The 21,109-nt window shown below is 41.5% G+C and overlaps 1 protein-coding gene across 3 annotated transcripts in view; it reads left to right on the forward strand.

Annotated features, from left to right (window-relative positions):
• MYO16 (myosin XVI) overlaps positions 1–21,109 on the forward strand; it is a 615,221-nt gene that overhangs the window by 203,237 nt on the left and 390,875 nt on the right. For all 3 annotated transcript variants that reach the window (XM_023253136.2, XM_045055816.1, XM_045055813.1), the window contains exon 4: positions 8,683–8,826. In XM_023253136.2, coding sequence (XP_023108904.2) covers positions 8,683–8,826 — 144 coding nt within the window. The remainder of the gene's footprint in view (positions 1–8,682; positions 8,827–21,109) is intronic.

Raw genomic sequence — 21,109 nt, forward strand, 5'->3', positions numbered from 1 at the left:
AGACAGAGAGAGACTGAGCGTGAGCAAGGGAGGGGCAGAGAGAGAGGGAGACACAGAATCCGAAGCAGGCTCCAGGCTCTGAGCTGTCAGTACAGAGCCCGACGCGGGGCTTGAACTCATGAGCAGTGAAATTATGACCTGAGCCAAAGTCGGATGTTTAACCGGCTGAGCCACCCGGGTGCCCCAAAAGTCAAATGTGTGGCCCAACTTTGCATGGTAAAATCCAGCATTTCTTTTGTCTGTGAGAATCATGTTATCCATAACTGGAAAGTCTGAGTCCAGCATTTTATCATTAATAGAGTATCCATCTGAATCTTGAATGAAAATCTTAACCTTGATCTATACTGCGAGTATATTTTTATTTGGATTGCCTGCGTGCGTGGCTTAGGGGGTAAAAGTGCACGTTGTGGCATTTCTCAGAAGGTCACCAGAAACCGAATGGAGTGAGTTTTCATTTTTGAGCAAATGTACTACACAGGACTGGTTCATTCAAAAATTCTAAAAAATTCTGTAGTAAAGTTACCAGCGAGGTTTTTGTTTTGTTGTTTTGTTTTGCTTCTGCAATAATAGAACCCAATTTATAATGAATCAGAATCTTTCATGACAGGGTGAAGGCAGATGGGTGAGGAATTCTTTACAGATGTCTTTGATCTGTGAGCCCCTCTGAGAAAAATCCCAGCCAACCAGCATGGAGAGCACTGGGACAGAGCCTTCCCAACTGGAACTTGGATGTTGCACCCAGAAAGGTTTCCCCTGAGGTATCAGCTTGAAACTCCTGCTCAGAAAGGCCTTCCATGCCAAATGATGTGTAATTCCCCAAAGAGCTATTTGCATTCCTCCTCCAGATTGTTCATGCTGTTTCCTACTTTGGGGTGCTTCTCTGAGATGGCCCCACAGCTCACTGGACTTCCCTGTCATACTTCTCTTTTGACTGCATTGCCCTCTTGAATTTGGCTATTGACTGGGGACAGTATCTAGTTCATAGACCAACTCTGGCATGGCACCACCCTGGGCGTATGGTAGATCTTCAGTGAATAATTAATCGATTATGATTAATGTCTCAGCCCACTTCCCCCCACAATCCTTCAAGACTCAGATCCTGTTCTGAGTACCCCATATTGGAGTACTATTCCAGTTCTATTCAGGCTGTTGGTAGCCCCCACCGTGACTCTATAGAATGCTCTCAACACCCTCAATCTCATTTAAGTGGGTTGTCTGGTACTATGTTATTAAACATTACATGTTTAATTAAATTACATTAAACAAGTGTAGTTACTATGTCATTAAACGTTACATGTACATTTCCAAGCACAGTACCTGGAATAGAGGGTTGCGTAACAAAATCTTGGTGATCCAAAGTGAAGCAAACCAATATTGCAGCCGAAGGGGCAGAGTTTACATTCACTTAAAAGGATAAAAGTTTGATTAGGATTTAAAATTTTCTGGAAATGCATCAATGGTACATCTGAATCTCTTTAGAAATAGCTGGTTTTATAATTAGAGTTTGGTTCAATTGGCTGGAAGATATGTGTGTTTGGAAGGCAGGTGGCAATAATAATAACCGTAATTCAACTAACTCTAGATGTTCTGGGTCATTTCTGTATGGCAAGGTAATCTGCAGTACAAGTATTTACCAGGGAGAAGATACAGATCTTCTTTGACTTACGATGGGGTTATGTCTGGATAAACCACGGAAGTTGAAAATATCCTTAAGTCAAAATGCATTTGGTACGTCTAACCTACTGAACATTATAGCTGAGTCTAGGCTGCCTTAAACGTGCTCAGAACATGGACATTAGCCTACAGTTGGGCAAAACTCATTGAACGCAAAGCTCATTTCCTAATAAAATGTTGACTACCTCCTGCAATTTATTGAATTCTCTACCGAAAATGACACGCACAGAATGGTTACCTGGGTGCAGAATGGTTGTCAGCATCTCGGTTGTCTCTGCTCACCATGGCGTGGCTGCGTGGGGGCTGTGTCTGCTGCCCCAGCATCACGAGAGGGTGAACTGCGTGTTGCCAGCTCTGGACAGGATCCAAATTCAAAATTCTTTCACACCTTCGTAACGTCTAAATATCATTAAGTTGAACCATGGTTAAGTCCGAGACCATCTGCACGTGAAAAGCAAAAATGATGAGAGGTATGGTCAAGAGCATGTAATGAGTGAAGTTCCTCAATGTGAGATAGTGGCAGATAAGTCGAAGTGATTTTGTGCAGATCCAGGCACTGGCTGGAAAGGCTGGCCAGTAGGATTGATATTCAGTACAAAGGGCCATATGGAAGTTCTAGAGAGATTTCAAAAAATTTAAAAATTGCAACAGATTCAAATTCATTTTGCTACTGATAGAAATCTCTATACGTGTGTGTCCCTGTCTCTGTCCATCTGTGTCTGGTTGTAGAAATGTTTTGAATCGCTGAGAACTCATACAGATAAGACAGGAAAAATGGGCAATGATGAAAACAAATTGTATAAATCATATTGCTTCCCCTCCCCCCACCCCTTCCAGAGAGTTCAGACATAATTTTTTTGTTTAAGAGTAGACTTGTGCTTAGCACATGATATCCACTCAATAACTGATATCTGGATCAAATTAGATGTTGTCCCGGTAACTTTTTGCTTGTCTCCTCTGCCCCAGCGGCTTTGAAATCAACACTGCGAGGTAAAAAGGGAAGTGTGTGCTGAAAATGTATAGACATCGAGAATGAGAAAGCTAATATCACAGTATATCCAACTCATGTTAAAAAAAAAAAAACAGCCAAAAACTTGCAAGTGATAACTTTCATGTATGCATGATGAATGTGTGAATTCAATGTTTGGAGAAATCTTTCGATTTTCTGAGTGATAGATTTCAGGGTTGTTCAAGACATACTCCTTAGCTAACCAGAAGGACTAAAATACATAAGATATCCCTTATGACAAGATGTGGGGAGAAGGCAGAACATCTTACGTTTAAAATTGTCTGTATTTGTTTATTTGGTTTCTATGATTTCTCGGGTCTTTTCAGTGGAATCAGGAATACGTGTTGCATGGGGTTTGAACCTTGCAAAATGTTACCGTTGTTTGGAAACAGTTCCAAAGAGTGGAAACATGCATCACCGAGAAGCTGTGGACTGCAGACTTGGTGTGGAGAGTGTTCCCTGTCACTAATCCTGGCCAACTCAATAAACAGTCTTGGAGGAAGACTTATTTGCCTTGTTGCTCTCTAAGTATGCTTTAGGAGGTAGAACACGATGTTTTTGTTGTCACGGGCTGTGATGTTAGGACTTACGACTTAGCGTGGAGCCAGTCTTGGTGGCGGTAAACCAGGGGGCGGTAACTCCAGTAAAACGTGGTGGAGGTTTGTGGGGTCCTGGAGTCAAGGCACTTCACGCTTTCAGAGAGGGGGGTAACCCAGTGTTGCTGATGTCCTCAGACCATGGGGAAGACTGTGATCTCAGTCCCTAACTTTGATGAAAGAGGAGAGTGACCCGGTTGGGAGAAGAGGGGTAGTATGTAAGGATAGAGTGAATCTTAGAAAGAAGCACTTTAAGGTGAACAGACAATGATTCTAAAAGAATCAATAAGCTAAGGGGCGCCTGACCGGTTTAGTCAGTGGAGCGTGCGATTCTTGATCTCAGGTCATGAGTTCAAGCCCCATGTTGGGCGTAAAGCTTACTTAAAAAAAAAATCAATAAGCTCAGAAAATGGCCAAGCCTTTTCAGGGCCTGATAGGAGAAAAGTTTCTCTACACCGAAGAAGGCTGCAGGAGAGACGGTGTTTCCAGAGAGATCGATTTCCACAGAGGTTCTGTGGACATTTCCAGGTGAGGGAATGAACCAGAAGTTGGCTGGAAGGCAGTGCAGTGTGTGGACTTGAGGGACCTGGTTGGGGGCAGGTTGGTTGAGAGGCTGGGCAGTTCAGCGAGGGCTTCACGGGCACACGGTCCGCTCAGTCACACAGGAGTCTGTGCTCCGCAGGGCCCGTGCTTGGTTTCATGTTGTGCTGTCGCCATCTTGAAATTCTTAGCCATTTTTGAATAAGGGGCTTCACTGTTCCCTTTTGCACTGGGTCCCACAAATTATGCAACCAGTGTTGCCTGGACCTTAGAGAGGCAGGGGAAGAGGACAGGAGGAGCCAGAGACTTGGTTCCAGGCAGTCAAGGTGGACTGGTGCTGTCAGAGCTCTCTGAAGGTGACAGAGTGGCTGTTCAGCCACCTTCTTGGTGCTGTAAGCTGTTGCCAGAAACTGGTTGAAGTGATGAAAGGAGCCTGAACTGGGAGGAAGATTTGCTTGAAGAAAATTCTTTCTAGCGAGAATTAGCTTTACTATCTAACGATAATGTTGTAAGAACATTGTAACAGGAATGTTCAACCATCATAATCTTTTCAGACAAGTGTGATTAGAAGGTATTTATTGCTGTCAAATTATTATTCATGATCCGTGGAAATGTGGATCTAAAAATTACCTTACTTGAGAGAGGCTGATACCATTTTCAGCACTGTATCTAATTAAGTCTTTTTTTTTGGTGAAAGACACCGCAAAGGCAAACTGTAGGTATCTCTGAATTGTAAATGCGGATTCCCGAGGTGCAGGATGAGGATATCTTGACAGACACACGGAAGGAGGAGTCACATCACTGTTGATTATGCAGTGAGTTATCAAAATGATAAAGAGAACAGAACAGGAATTACCTGCATGTGAATTTCCTAAAATAAATTGGATCCAGGCCCCAATTCTAAAACCTATTTATTGAGCCTTTATACTCTGATCCGTATCTTATTAGTCATCGTATCCAAACCTGCAGCCACTGTCGGTGGGGCCACGATTCATACCGTCTTCATTACGGTTACACACAACACGGTACATCACATGTGCAGAGATCTTGGTTCAGACCTGAAACTAATCCCTCAGATTTCACATCTGCCATTGCCCCACATGCGTCCACACATCCCAATACTGATGCCTGCTTCTATCTTCCTTTCTATGGGACGTGTGCCATGATTTTGCAGTACATTGACTATGTTCTTGAGACCTCCATGTCTCAAGGAGGGAAATATGAATGTTTTCCATGACTGTATTATGCTTGTGAACCACAGTTCATACTTCTTTCTTTCTTTGTTCCTTCCTTGCTTCCTTCCTTTCTTCCTTCCTTCCTTTCTTTTCCTTCCTTCCTTCCTTCCTTCCTTCCTTCCTCTCTCTTTCTTCCTTCCTTCCTTTCTCTCTCTCTCCCTTCCTTCCTCTCTCTCCCTTCCTTCCTCTTTCTTTCTTTCTTTCTTTCTTTCTTTCTTTCTTTCTTTCTTTCTTTCCTTTCTTTTCCTTCCTTCCTTCCTTCCTTCCTTCCTTCCTTCCTTCCTTCCTTCCCCTCTCTTCCTTCTTTCCCCTCTCTTCCTTCCTTCCCCTTCCTTCCTTCCTTCCTTCCTTCCTTCCTTCCTTCCTTCCTCTTCCTTCCTTCCTTCCTTCCTTCCTTCCTTCCTTCCTTCCTTCCCTCCTTCCTTCCTTCCTCTTTCTCTTCCTTCCTTTCTCTCTCTTTTCCTTCCTTCCTTCCTTCCTTCCTTCCTTCCTTCCTTCCTTCCTTCCTCTTCCTTCCTCCCTTCCTTCCTCTTTCTTTCTTTCTTTCTTTCTTTCTTTCTTTCTTTCTTTCTCTCCTTCCTTCCTTCCTTCCTTCCTTCCTTCCTTCCTTCCTTCCTTTCTCTTTCTTTCTTCCTCCCTTTCTCTCTCTCGTCCTTCCTTTCTTTCTCTTTCTTTCTTTCTTTCTTTCTTTCTTTCTTTCTTTCTTTGAAGTATCAGTTAACAATTGGGCTATCTTCTAATTACTAACTTTAATGAGAATTAAATACTAAGGAAAAAACATAAATCAATCCACATAGTCCCCATTTCAATCTGTGTGGTTACTGTCTGGAGATGTCCAACAGCTCACCAATGCTCTGTTCACTTATTCAAAGTCATTTTTTTGCTCGCACGCCCTTTGTGGAATCTACGTTACTGGTTCACCAGTCTTGTCTTCCACAACATCTTGTTCATTGTTGGTTCCATTCATTGGTATAGTTTTTATCTCAGGCATGGTAGTTCTCATCTCCAGGAGTAAAATTTGAGTCTTACTGCTGTCTTCCATGTCTCTACTTACTGTGTTCAAAGGTTTCCCAGTGTTTTGAACATACAGAATGTGGTTTATTGTAACAGTTTAACACACAGATTTGGTCCTTTGTTAGGTGTATCACTTCTGAGCTGGTTCCCCATTGATCATTCTTTCTCCTCCTTGTGGGTCTTATTTTCCTGCTTTCTTATATATCTGGTCATTTCTTCTTGGATGTTGGACATAGTGAATTTTGCCTTGTTGGTTACTGAATATTTTTGTATTTCTGTAAATAATCTTGAGCTCTGTTTGGGGGGGCATTGGAGTTATTTGGAAACAGTGTGATCCTTTCAGAACTTGAATTTAATACTTCTTGGTGGGAATAGAGTGGCATCCATCCCAGGGCTCCTATCTCCCCTTCTACACCTGCACTGAAGCAAGACATGTGTGTGCTCCACCCAAGGCCACCTTCAGTTAGGTTTCCATTCTGGCTACTGAAACAGACGCTATTTATGGCATTGCATGAACTCTGACTCCTCTCCCTTTTCAGGGGGTTCTGTCCCGGACCTTGTGTCATTTCCTGGGGTGCAGGCACTGATCAGAACTCTTCTGTGTACTTGAGGGGGCCTTCTGTAGATCTTTGAAGTTCTCTCTGCAGCTCTGTCCTCTCTGTGACTCTGTCCTGTGCGCACCGGCCAGCTCGGTCTCTAGACTTTTGGTTCAGTCTCCTCTTGAGTGGCCCTGGGTGACACAGATTCCTTCTGTGCTGCAGCTTGGGAATGCCTTCAAGGCTGTGAGCTGGAGCGACAGCAACAATGTGACCGCCTCCTTTCTTCCCAGCTCTCAAAAGTCATATTTTTTCTGAGTGGTTTTGTTTTTATTTCAGCTGATTCAGGCAGGAATGTAAGTCTGGTCCCTGTTACTCATAAGGGAAGTGCTCCTGTGGTCTTTTAAAATTCTACTATCTAGTGAATAGGTTGGAAAGTTGACATGGCAATACTTCTGGTGGTGGTATGGTTACTGTTTCTTTTGGGACGGAAACTTGTTTTATGCATCGAAATCTTATAAAAAGGGTATATCTTTCAACCCATAAATTTTGCTAATAGATATTTAGCTGATTTATTGGCTTAGGTCCGTTTTTAAACTAATTAACTAATATGCATTTGATATTAATGTAGCCTTCTAGATACAAATATAAAAAATCAGACTTCTGTAGACCAGATAATTCATAAGGTCCAGGGCAAAATGAATATGTGGGACTCTTCAAAAATTATGGGAAATTCATGATGGCCACAGAGCATTAAACCCAGTCCAGGACCCATCTACGCATGACTGCAGAGATCATGCACCCGCGAAGCCAGCACTGACCAGCATATTTTTATGAGTTTTACCTATAAATAGTAAATATAAGAAGCAAAACAATTTCCTGGAGAGTTTCATTTAGTAGTCTATGAAATTTCTGAAAAGCACAGTATTATACAGTGATTAAAATTTATGTTAGAAGATTTCGAAATTATAATAGTTCGCTGTTACAAGTTGGGACTGTGGAGTTTTTAGTTGCGCTATGCAACTGGTGTGAGGGTTGCATTTGAGTATGATGGGGGATGAATTCGGAAGGACCAGGAAGGGTCATGTCTGCCTTGGATACAGTACAGTAGTGAAGCTTTATTCTTTGGTCAGTGACAAACTCTGTACATTTTAAAGCAGAAACATCATGTGATGAAATGTGTATTTCAGAAAGATAATTATGGTAAATTGTCCAAGATTTTCTGATAATCTTATCTACAGATGAATGGCACTGTTAGGAATTTACCCAAGGGATACAGGAGTGCTGATGCATAGGGGCACTTGTACCCAATGTTTATAGCAGCACTTTCAATAGCCAAATTATGGAAAGAGCCTAAATGCCCATCAACTGACGAATGGATAAAGAAGATGTGGTTTATATACACAATGGAATACTACATGGCAAGAGAAAGAATGAAATATGGCCTTTTGTAGCAATGTGGATGGAACTAGAGAGTGTTATGTTAAGTGAAATAAGTCATACAGAGAAAGACAGATACCATATGTTTTCACTCTTATGTGGATCCTGAGAAACTTACCAGAAGACCATGGGGGGAGGGGAAGGAAAAAAAAGGTTAAAGAGGGAGGGAACCAAAACACAAGAGAATCTTAAAAAGTGAGAACAAACTCAGGGTTGATGGGGGGTGGGAGAGAAGGGAAGGTGGGTGATGGGCATCGAGGAGGGCATCTGTTGGCATCAGATGGGTGTTATATGGAAGCCAATTTGACAATAAATTTCATATAAAAAATAATAAAGTTTGTTCACACACACACACACACACACACACACACGAGAAGGGGACCCAAATAGTGAAAATCTCCGCCCCTTCCTAATCTCTGTCCTTATTTTCTTATTTTTCTTTCTACTGTGTATGGATGTAATTTCCCCTTGAGCCTTCCACGTGCCCCTTACGTGAGCTGGAGAACATGAATACATTCTTTCTCCATTTAGCCCCATCTCTCAACCTCTAGATTGCCAGTGGAGTTTTTTTTCATGGACATTTGCAATAAACCTTATCACTGTTTGAAATATGTTTCCTTTTTTCTTCTTTCTTTCAGTGCGCTCGGTATGATAATGCCTTCATTGCAGAGATCCTGATTGACAGAGGGGTCAATGTCAACCACCAGGATGAAGACTTTTGGACACCAATGCACATCGCCTGTGCTTGTGATAACCCTGACATCGTCCTGCTGCTTATATTAGTAAGTAAAGCAATGTGGTTTATTACCATTTGATGATTGGATGGCATATAAAAGGCTGTGTATTTAACTAGTAACATTTCACAATAGGTAATACTTTGGTTGATAAAAAAATGTGTGTGTGTGTGTGTGTGTGTGTGTGTGTGTGTGTGTGTGATCGTTTGTTTTCCTGGAATTACCAGATAATTAGAGACTAAGGTTGTGGGTCACATAGTTCATAAAACAAATTGCACAGATGTCATGTGAAGCTATGCTGCCTTTTCTGGGAAATTATAAGCCTTAATATTTGCAGATCAGTCTTAACTAAAATGGTTTGAGAAGTGTTGTTTCATTAAGTCCACAGTCCATTCTGTTCTTAATTTTTAGCCAACTAGACACACGGTATCTATTAAATCTTATCCTCTTGGTGACGTCTAGTAAAGAAGTATCTGCAACATTTCTTTATGAGGAAATGAAAACGTTAAGTATAACAATCACTAGATTTACTTGTCGCTCTTGTTTTCGGGTAGAGCTTAGACGCTGACATTGACCCTCACACCACACTTTAATTATTTTGGAATTAGGATTGGGGATTTTTTTTTCTGGTGAGTTTAGCTCTAACAAAGGTTTTAAGAAGTTGTGCAGGATTTTTTTGAAAACATGTGCCTCTCAATGTCTGATGACATTGCGTGTCTTTAACAGACAGAACTGAGCAACAGAATTTGACTTTACTGCATGTATGAGCTGGAGGTCAAATCTGTAGTTTTCGAATTAACATTTTCCTGGTTCTGCAGTTCCCTTTTCTCACATCGTATGCATAGTTCTATTTCTGATAGTTATCTTAGTGACCTTCATTTACCGAGCATTTAATTAATATTTATTGATTATCACTTTCAACACAGTTCCTGCCTTTGAAGAAATTACAGTTTATTCATTCATTCAGCAAATCATTGTTGAATAACCACTATGTTCTAGGTGCTACACAGTGGGCGAAAAGACATTGGATATTATAGAGCGTGGCAAAAACAAACCAAAGCAAGTAAAGTGAGACTGAGAAATTTGATTAGTGGCTTAAGCAAGTCTGAATAGTCTCCTTGCCACCATCTAAGAGCCAGCCCAGCCAGCCATCCATGGGAATAATTTACTTTTAAATAAATATGGATGAAACACATTGTCCTAAAAATTGTAATTTCTATAGAAACGTGTTCCCATCAACAACCCCAAGCGAGAGATTTATTTTATTTCCAGAATTAAATGCCATTGTACTTGGTTTAGCGCTGCATTGTCCAATATTCTCTCCGTTTTCCAAAGATTATTGATGCGTAAGAGACTGCGTAAATATTTGAGTGCCTTTTGTTCTGTACCAAGAGGGTCAGCAGTGAACAAAAGTAGCCGAAATCCCTGCAGAAATCCCTGCCTCGTGGGGCTTACATTCTACCGGGGAGAAGGACAAACACGCAAATGAGTCAAATACACAGGATGTCACCCACAGAGAACCGTTGGAAGGACAAGAAGAGAAGAGTAGAGAGTATTAAGGGGTGGCCTCATGGAGAAGGTGACACGTGAACCATGAGCCACATGGAGGGGTAGTCACGAGGTGAGCAGGGTGTGGGGGGATAGCAAGGGCCTTGTATTTGTGGAACAGCAAGGAAACCAGTGCAACTGGAGTGCGGCGGGTGGGGGCAGGGGGGGCCAGTGTCAGAGACACAGGCGGTGGATCTGCTGGCACCAGTGGGCGGGACATTGGAATCTCCTTTCACCCCAGGTGACTCGGGGATCCTTTGGAGAGTTTGGGTGGAGAAATGATACAATCGGACTTATGTCTGAGAAGGTCACTGCCTGCTGTGTTGAGAACAAACAAGTGGAGGGGAAGGATGGGGGGCACTTAGCACCCTGCTGTCAGCCGCCAGGCTAGCCCCAGTGGGGTGGTGGGACATGATTGGCATCTGCAAGTGTGCAAAGTCAGGCTGTCCGTGTTTGGTGTGGGATTGGATTTAGCACTTGAGAGAAAGGACACGAGTCTCAGATGGCCTGCCCCTTTTGGTGGGAAGATGAGAGGGTTGGAATTTGTGTTAAAAGCATCTGAATCATCTTTTTCAAGTTTGTCAGGAAATCGTTGTCTAAAGAAACAATTTCATCTCTCTCTCTCTCTCTCTCTCTCTCTCTCTCTCTCTCTCTCTCAAAAATAAATAAATAAATATATTTTTGTAAAGGGGGCGGTCACCTGGGTGGCTCAGCTGGTTACGCGTCTGACTCTTGGTTTCGGCTCAGGGTCGTGATCTCACAGTTCGTGGGTTCGAGCCCTCTGCTGATAGCGCGGACCCTGTTTGGGATTCTCTGTCTTCCTCTCTCTCTGCCTTCTTCCACCCCCTCAAACGTAAATAAATAAACATAAAAAAAAAAAGATTTCGGTGAGTTGAGATAATTACGTATTGTGGGTTTTTGTTAAGTAGAGATGTGTGAATGTGTGTGTTGCTGTCGTATCCTGAACAGCATTAGAACATTCCTACTTTAATTGGATCACAAGTGGTTTGTGTTTATGGAGTAGGTTTAGGTACTGTGAATATTGTCAGTATTCTTGCCAAATGATCTACAAAATTCTAGAAGATACTAATACTTGACTTTTATACAGCACTTCATATGTGCCTGGTATTTTTCTACAGGCTTCATAGGGATTAATTCACCCTACTACATATGTGCTAGCTTTCACCTGCCTTCGATAGGTGAGGGACGGGTCCTCAGAGAGGGCAGTGCAAATGTTGCAGGCCAGAACATAGTGTCTGAGACCAGGTTTGGTGTCCTAATCTGAACCCCAGTCCCTGTGATCTGTTGTCGTATGGCTAATGCTAGAATTCATACAGAGCCAAAAGTCCCCAGAGTGGACTACTAAGGCCGTCATTCCCATTGTTGTTTTTTATAATTTTTAAAAATATGTATTTATTTTTGAGAGAGAGAGAGAGAGAGAGAGAGACAGAGCATGAGTGGGAGAGGGGCAGAGAGAGAGGGAGACACAGAATCCTAAGCAGGCTCCAGGCTCCGAGCTGTCAGCATAGAACCCAACACTGGGCTCGAACCCATGAAACTGAGAATATGACCTGAGCCTAAACCAACACTCAGATGCTTAACCTTCTGAGCCACCCAGTCGCCCTCGTATGAACCTTGTTTTTGATGTCTTTCAAAGGTTTTAAAGACACTATTTTATTTTATTTTATTTTATTTTATTTTATTTTATTTTATTTTTATTTTTAGAGAGAGGGGCAGAGGGAGAGTGTGAGCAGGGGAGATGGGTAGAGGGGCAGAGGGAGAGAGAGAATCATAAGCAGGCTCCAAGCCCACGCAGAGTCTGACACAGGGCTTGATCCCATGACCCTGGGATCTTGACCTGAACCAAAATCGAGGGCCGGGCACTCAACCAACTGAGCCACCTAGGTGCCCCGTAAAGACACATTTTTAAATATATACTGGTAATTCATAAACATCATTGAACTCACGGCCAGTGACACTATAACTCATGCCTGAAGGAAGTTTATCCACCCACATATTTTCCCCATAAGGCTCATCATAGCTTCCTTGCGCTTAGAAGCAGTAGATAGCACTTCAGCACCATGCTTGGGGCTCATTTTAAGCAACAAAATCACCGACAAAAGGACAAAAGTGTGAAAAACATGGCACCAAATAGACTACAGTAAGACTTTTTTTCACTACTACCCTGAACCAAGAAGATGCAGCATCGTCTCACACAAGCTCGGCTCCCAGCATGTGCACTGGGTGACTGGAATGTTCGTGCATGTGCGCGAATGGCCATGGACGTGTACCGGAAGTGCTCGTCTTGATGTTACAAAATAATTCGGCAAACAGGAATAATGAGGACCCACTGTGTTTATTACTAAACAAGACAATTGATACTTTCTGGAATTTTAAGTATGAAATGGAAATCATCTAAACCCAGTATATTTTCGGAATTGGGGTGTGTCCAAGAAAATGATGGGTTTCTGCAGTAACTTTTCAAAACTTAGACCAAAAGAAATATGATTTTTATAATTTCCAGCACATAGTTAAATAGGGCTTTGGAGTTTCCTCAAAGTTTTACAAATACCTCACTGGGAAAATAGAGTATTTCTATGACGTGAGCAACACACTTAATATATAATCTCTATTTTTATGCAAAGAAATCAGATATCAGAGAGGTTATATAATAGAATAAAATCTCAAATCTAAATGTTTTGGGTCCCAATAAAATAATGCACTATGATTTTTTTATATTTATATATAAATATATATACATATATATATATTCATGTTATATATAAATACATGAATTTAATTATATATATATAACATAATATATATCATAATAGTTTTTCCACTGCGAATTTTTTTACTTACCTTATTTTAGTGATTGTTGAGCATCTCCCATATGTACATTTTTATTTTTCATCTTACATTATCTGATTTTTTGAAAATATTTTCTGATTTGCATCATATTCAAACATTAATGTTCTATAGCTCAATATTTTACCTTTTTTTTTTTTAATAATTTCAAGGTAATTTGCCATTTCCCAGATTTTAAGAAGCTTTTCTATTAGGAATAAATCTCAAAAGCTGATAATTGATGAACTCCAGTCATGTCAGGATTTATTCTCTTGAAAATCTCGATTTCACATTTATCCCAACATGTTTATACATGTATGTGTCTGCGTTGTGTCTGGAAGCACACGATGAGTGAGCGCTTATAGGATATGCTCAGAACCTGCTCAGGCACTTGGCTCACCAGCCGGCTTCCCTCTGCCATCAGGTGCCACGGGACTGCGCTCAGGGTGGTCTCTGGGTCCGCTTGCTCTCTCCTCCCCTCTTTCCTCATGTGACTTTGGATAAAAGATTTGCATTTATTGCGGTTTTCTGAATTTTCACATCTGATGGCGCAGTGCGGCCCCTTCCAAAGCCGGGGCAAATCTGAACACTGTAACAGCCCGTGGCATTTGGAACCATATGAAACAAATCCCTTTCATTTGGAGCTCATTATTTTGAAAGGAGAATAATTTAATTGAGTCAAACACTGCGGGGTGCTTATTTATACTGGAGAAAATGATTCACCCGTGTTACTGACAGATCATCTCGGGCTTTTTCTCTTTTCCTGTTGAAAAACTTGGGAGGCTATAATTTGATATTCCACATGTCCTGGCATTATTTAATAAATCTTACTTTATAAAGGGTAGCTCTGATACATAATTACAAGAAGTGAGTAATAGACAATTGAAGGATACAGTGTCATTTTAATTAGTTTTATTTATTCGCTTATTATTTTTTTAAAAAGTATTTATTTATTTTGAGAACGAGAGAGACAGACCACATAGGCAGGGGCTGGGCAGAGAGTGAAAGAGAGAGAACCCCAAGCAGGCTCTGCAGTGCCAGCACAGAACTGCGAGATCATGACCGAGCCAAAGAGCCAGACAGTTAACCCAGCTGAGCCCCCCAGGTGCCCCAGGGTAATGGTGAATTTTTTCTGTTACATACTCCCAGGAGATATTTCAAGGGCTTTTCACTCCTTGAAATCAGGTGCAGGGAAAATGTTAGCAGGTGGACAATCATTTACTAAGGGGAGCTCAGCAGTATCTTTACCATTGGCCGCAACAACGCACACGGAAGGTTTTTTCGATCCTTGGCTTTTTGTGTTTGAACGTCTGATGTTCGCGATTTTTTTGCCTGTTGGATAGAGGGTGTCATGGACCGTGTCTGGTGGGCAGTGTGGAACCAGATCATTTTAATGGGTGCCGCATTTAATGGGTCTTAGTTTCTGGGAACTAACAATTCTGTCATAACTGAAACAGTAAATGATATTTCAAAATCATGTTGCTTACTTTGTGTTAGTGGCTTCAACTGAGAGGTCAAAATTAACTCATTCCCAGACTTTACTCGTTAGTTGCTTGGACCATTCTATACTAGTATGAAGTTTTTATATTGTTTCGTTACAATTTATCTTTCCCATCACTTTGATTTAAATATTAAGACGTTGGGCACCCTGCTGTTTAAGATTATATTTCTCCCTAGAAAATGAGCTATAACTCCAGATGGTTCAGGGTAAGTCTGATTCTCCAAGACCTGTGGCAGAGCTGATGTCTTTATCAACTTAAAAATTTTTTTCTTAATATTTATTCGTTTTATTTTGAGAGAGAGAGAGAGAGAGACAACTTGAGTGGGGGAGGAGCAGAGAGAGGGAGACACAGAATCTGAAGCAGGTTCCAGGCTCTGAGCTGTCAGCACAGAGCCCGACGTGGGGCTTGAACTCATGAACCATGAGATCAGGACCTGGCCAAAGTCGGACATTCAACCGATTGAGCCACCAAGGTGCCCCATCTTTTTATGTAGATGACCCTACATATGATATTCGACCTCTTTCTTAACAGTTTATCTTGCCTTCAACTCCACTGACAAAATAAGTTTTCAGGCTTGAATGTGTTTGGCTTCACCCAACAAACTGTTGATTCCTCCCCCCCCCACATTTATTCACAGCCTTTTTTCCATTCCAAAAGGTGTGTGTTCGTTCTCTCTACACTATGTGCTCATCCGTCCTCTCTAGATTCAACTAATTTCCACCCTTTGAAGGACTTCTTCCTCACTTTTTCATCTCTCATTTCCATGGTCTTTCTATTGGACCCTTCTTTTAAATTCATAGTTAGGTCCCAGGATCTTCCATTAATTCAGAAAATAAGGAAAACCCTGATCGAATGTATTTCCTGTAATTGTCACCTCAGTGTCTCTCTCATTTTTATAGTCAAGCTTCTCTGAAGAGCAGTGTGCGTTTGCTGACCCACTTATCACCTCTCGGCCATGCTTCGGTGCGGCCAGGCTGGCTGCTGTCCATGCAAGGACCACAGCGTGGCCCTTGCCAAGAACACGGTTGGCATCGCTGTGATGGACTCGGGAGGCACATTTTATTGTTTACCCTACTTAATTTATCTCACTAGATCTGAAGGCAAGTGGGTCAAAAAAAGAACTTGGGCAGACATCCAGGTTTTTAGCCCCGGGTTCGTGGCCATTAAACCCAAGAGCCTCTTTGCTTTATTGAGGTATACTTGATAAACGTGGTTGTGTATACATATATTTTAAATTTTTTTAATGTTTACTTTTGAAAGAGAGAGAGACAGAGGGTGAGCAAGGCAGGGGCAGAGATAGAAGGAGACACAGAATCGGAAGCAGGCTCCAGGCTCCGAGCCATCAGCACAGAGCCTGACGCGAGACTCGAACCCACACACCGTGAGATCATGACCTGAGCCAAAGTCGGATGCTTAACCTACTGAGCCACCCAGGCGCCCCATGATTGTATATTTTTTAAGTGTGCAACGTGATGATCTGATATAAGCATACTTTGTGAAACGATTACCACATTCAGATTAATTAATATACATCCACCAACTCACGTAGTGGCCAGTAATTCTTTTTCTGTTGTGGTAAGAATGTGGTAGGAAGATCTACTGTCTTAGCAAAACTCAAGTGTACAAAACAATGTTACTACTCACAGTCACCATGCTGTATGTTAGATCCTGAAAGCACATCCATCTATCTGTAACTGGAGGCTGGTTCTCTGCCCAGTAGCTCCCCATCTCCCCGACCCCAGCCCCTGGTGACCACCCTTCTCCTCTGTGTTTCTAAGAGTTTGACTTCTGTTTGTTGTACGTCCTACCATGGCCTAAACCTTCCCATCACTAAAATCTATAGTGAAAATCCATCCTGACCTTACGGTGAAAATTCTCACTCAATATTCACTGGGACTAAGACCATGAAAGGGATTTCAGAAAACGGGCAATAGTGTGTGCTTCGTGATTTTTCTATGACTTGACATAAAATTCTTTGAAGGACCGAGAAATACACTTTCATAGGCATCTGACAGAAACATGAGTCCTTTTGGTTTTTCCCAGGCTTGGAAGGTTTGAGACACACATGTGTCCAGGTCCAAGGCATAAGGAAAACTTCCTTAGGCTTCCCTGTTCATTTATGTAAGCTCCCATTTTTGGTAAATTATACTTCTTCTTCAAAAGTGCTTTCCATTATAACCTTTTTTCATCTACATTTAAGACAATTTAAAAAATTTAATAATTTAATATTGCAAAGCATTTAGATTTAATTTCTGAATGTCCTTTTAGTAAGACATATTGTTTTTCTTTAAAAATATTTTTTTTAATGTTTATTTATTTTTGAGAGAGAGAGCGTGAGCAGGGGAGGAGCAGAGAGAGAGGGAGACACAGAATCCGAAGCAGGCTCCAGGCTCCGAGCTGTCAGCAGAGAGCCCGATGTGGGGTTCAAATCCACGAACCACGAGATCATGATCTGAGCTGAAGTCGGACACTTAACCAATTGAGCCACCCGGGCACCCCAAGATGTGATATTTTTCTAATCACAGAAGCAATTCACATTTATTTCAGAAGCATTGAAAATATAGAAAAACCAAAAGAACATAAAAGTCCCCCACAATCCCACAGCTCAGAGAAAGTCAACGTTATCATTTTAATGCATAGCTTCCTGGTTCTTTGTGGGGGTGAGCGTAGCACCCACTTAGTCCATACGATTTCTTTGCAATATCACAAAATTATTCCATGTTTTTAAGTATTTTGTGAAACGTGTATTTAGAGGCTGCACAGTGTTCTAGAGTTTAGATGCTGTAATACTTTTGGGGAATTTCAGCTGTTTCCAGTTTCTCACGCTTAAAAATGATGAGTAATTTGTAATTTAAAAGAGCTGCTATTTACAATGGAACATAATCATCACTTTTATTTCCTCCATGACTGAGTGGAAGAAGTTCAACTAAAGAGAGCTCTGAGGACGGATACGGATGTCTACGCATCTGGCTCTTTCTAAACTAGAAGCACGTAACTGAGTTTTTCCTAGCTGTTGCCAACTGGATTTCAGCATAAGAATTACGCCGTGATGCTCTAAGACACGCCTCATGTGAAATGGCTGGCCTGTACCTCTGGAGTGCATCTAATAGTTCAGTCCTTGGAAGACTGACAAAGTAGCCAAGTCCAGAACCCTGCATGAGAAGGGCTGTGCCATCGTGCCCCACGGCAAGTTTGTGTGGGACATGGGCTACTGTAGGGTCAGAGATGCCTGGAAGTACTTACTTAGAAGCATCATGTGGCATTTCTGCTCTGCTTCGTTTCTCACCCCCTGCCCCCCAACCTTGTGTTCAAGGTTACATCTCAAGAACGGCTTTGGGATGATGAAATATCACCCCTTTGTGGGTGTCATAGCCCGGGAGTCCTTATACAATATGACTGCCTTTCGATTTGGAATGTGCCTTCTACGTAGGTAGCGCTGGATTGTGTATAGAGCAGTGAAAGAAAATAACCTGCTATCATATGCCTTGACTTTTGGTTCAAGTTGTGTTTTTCTCAGTGTTCATTCCCTGTAGGTCGATGATCAGTATCCCATGCAGATTTTCCCCTACTGTGTGCCCTCTATGTAGCATTGCTTAGGAGTTTATATTTTATTAGCAATGACTTGCATTGAACCACTTCTGTAAGTGATCACTGTTTCGACGACCCCGTAGTTCTGAGGTGGTTAGATTTTCATACAGTCGGTTCAGCTAAAGAGAAGAGAAAAGGGTCAAGACATTCCCATGAGCATAGAGAAACATTGGTTTTCTGATCCCGGTCATTACGGCTCCCTCTTTACCTCCATTGCAAGAGCACGCCTGACCGCCATACTGGCTGCTAGCTGTGGGTGACAGAGTGTTTTTTACTTAATTCCGAACTCATCCCGGGGACTTGGATGCAATGTTTATTAATAAATCAAGCCCCACAAGATAAGAAATTCCTTCACAGTCAAATTTAAAGAAACATTCAGTCCTTAAACCGCATTGGAAAAGCACATTATCGTACCAGGATACTGCACACTGCTTGCTCGTGTTGGGAGGGCTCGTAAACACAGACCCAGAACAGTGCATATTTCTGGTACTTTCCTGTAATGCCATTGTTGTCATTCATGATTCTTGACACCCTCATTTCTTTTTCAATATTATATCTGTTACAACAACCAGATCTGGGTATTTTAATATTCACAGAAATATGATGTTAGGTAATTTAGTCTTTAGATTTTTTTTCATTTTCAGTGAAGATATTATGAGATATATATATATATATATATATATATATATAATTTCTATCTATAATTTTCTATGATATATTATATATATAATTTCTATCTATAATTTTCTGATATGTAATATATATAATTTCCATCTATAATTTTCTGATATCTAATATATATATTATTTCTATCTATAATTTTCTATGATATCTAATATATATATAATTTCTATCTATAATTTTCTATGATATCTGTGATATCATATATATACATATATGCATATATGCATATAAATACATATGTATAAATACATATATGCATATATGCATATATTTATATATACATATATGCGTATATGTATTTATATATGCATATATGTATATACATTTATATATATATAAAACTTAATTCAGAAAGCTTGAGCCAGGACTTGCCAAATGAAATCACTCTTTGAAAGACTTGGTAGGCTGTGTTCCCTTAATGATTGTAGTCTGTGTTTAAAAAAAAAATCCTAACACCTAAGAAGGTTTTAACTTTAAGAATTGTGTAATTTGCAGATAATATAACAGAATTTCAGGATTCCGTGTTAAAACTTGAATAGCTGCTAGTTGTTTTTGTGGAGATGGGGCGGGAGTAAGAAAACACACTGTGTCTCAGAAAACACACACACTTTATCCCCTGGTTTGCTATCATTCATGTGATTTTGGTATTTTGTCTGGTGGGCACATGTCATTTCATGCCATTTATTAAATCTTTGGCCAGTTGAGATTTAGGAGAAATCAGCAATCTGCATTTACCTGGCAACTGAGAAGGAAAATGAGGAGGAAAGATGTGATGTGGGAAAAGTGTAGAAAAACTAAGACACGTTTGAATTTCGCTCTGTCTGACTGCCCGGGGTACACAGAGTATGCAAGAAAACCTAGTGTGGGAACCATTTGGCAGACAGAAGTGCTCTCACCCTTTTCTGTAATAATTGAAGACTTTTACTAAAAACTTTGGCTTACAACTTGGCAGACTAGGAGTCAGGTGGGAGTGTATATAGGAATAAGGAATATAATAAAAGATAAGATAACTTTTTTGGCTTGAGAAAGTAAATTAAAAAAAAAAAAAGAAGGGAGCCAAGCCAAAACGATGCCATAGAAAAATCCAGTCACCATCCAGTATTTTCTGTCAGCCTAGAGGAAGTAGAAGGGGAATAAATCTGCAAGTAGTAACAGAAGCAAGAGAAGTGTTTGATGGCCGTTTCCACATGACTCTAAGGCTGGGGGCAGAAATAAAATAACGTTTCCAGGAAGCACAAGACAACACAGCTATGACAGCTGTGAGCCTGTGCAGCACGGGGCCCTCCCTTTAGAGGCCGTGAGGAGTAGGTCCAGGCCAGAGTGCTGCTTTCCACATGAACTGGTTCTCAGAATCGGCAAACATCGGTTCTAGAATTACGTCCTTGGTTCTGACACTCACCTGTCCTGCTGCCCTCATCCGTGGGGACACAGTTACCACCTGCCTCCATTCTTAAATAATGAAACTGGTAACTAAAAGGGTTACCATTGGGGCGCCTGGGTGGCTCAGTCAGTTAAGCGTCCGACTTTGGCTCAGGTCATGGTCTCGCGGTCCGTGAGTTTGAGCCCGTGTCGGGCTCTGTGCTGACAGCTCAGAGCCTGGAGCCTGTTTCAGATTCTGTGTCTCCCTCTCTCTCTGACCCTCCCCTGTTCATGCTGTCTCTCCCTGTCTCAAAAATAAATAAACGTTAAAAAAAATTTAAAAAAAATTTAAAAAAGGGTTACCATTAAAGAAAAGGGTTTGGGCATCCCCAGTCCAGGTGCCTCCTGATGAGGTCCTTACAGACTGTCCCTGGGACTCAGTCTAGCTCAGTAGTGCCCCAAGCACTTGGCCCAGGGCTTCCCGTCTCACTGTGACCCGTCCAGCAGGTGGAGGCTTCACAGTGCTCTGGGGCGGTGTGGAGTTCTAAGATAGAGATTCTGCAGGGACCCCAAATGCGTTTGACCGTGACACCTGGGAGACATCTCTTAAAAACATACTGTGCCATGAAATGCAGGTAAAAGTCGCAGAAGCTCCTCAGTGAAGCTGGAGAGGAGAAAGGACATCGATGTGTGAGGGGCTGGTTCCACCAGGATCCAGTGCCCTCACCTCTGTTACCTCCTCTGAGCAGGGTTTAGTCGACAGTGAAAATGTGCAGGGACAGAACTTTGAGAGCATCAGTCTG

This window comes from Felis catus, chromosome A1 (genome assembly GCF_018350175.1).
Source record: "Felis catus isolate Fca126 chromosome A1, F.catus_Fca126_mat1.0, whole genome shotgun sequence".
Classification (NCBI taxonomy): domain Eukaryota; kingdom Metazoa; phylum Chordata; class Mammalia; order Carnivora; family Felidae; genus Felis; species Felis catus.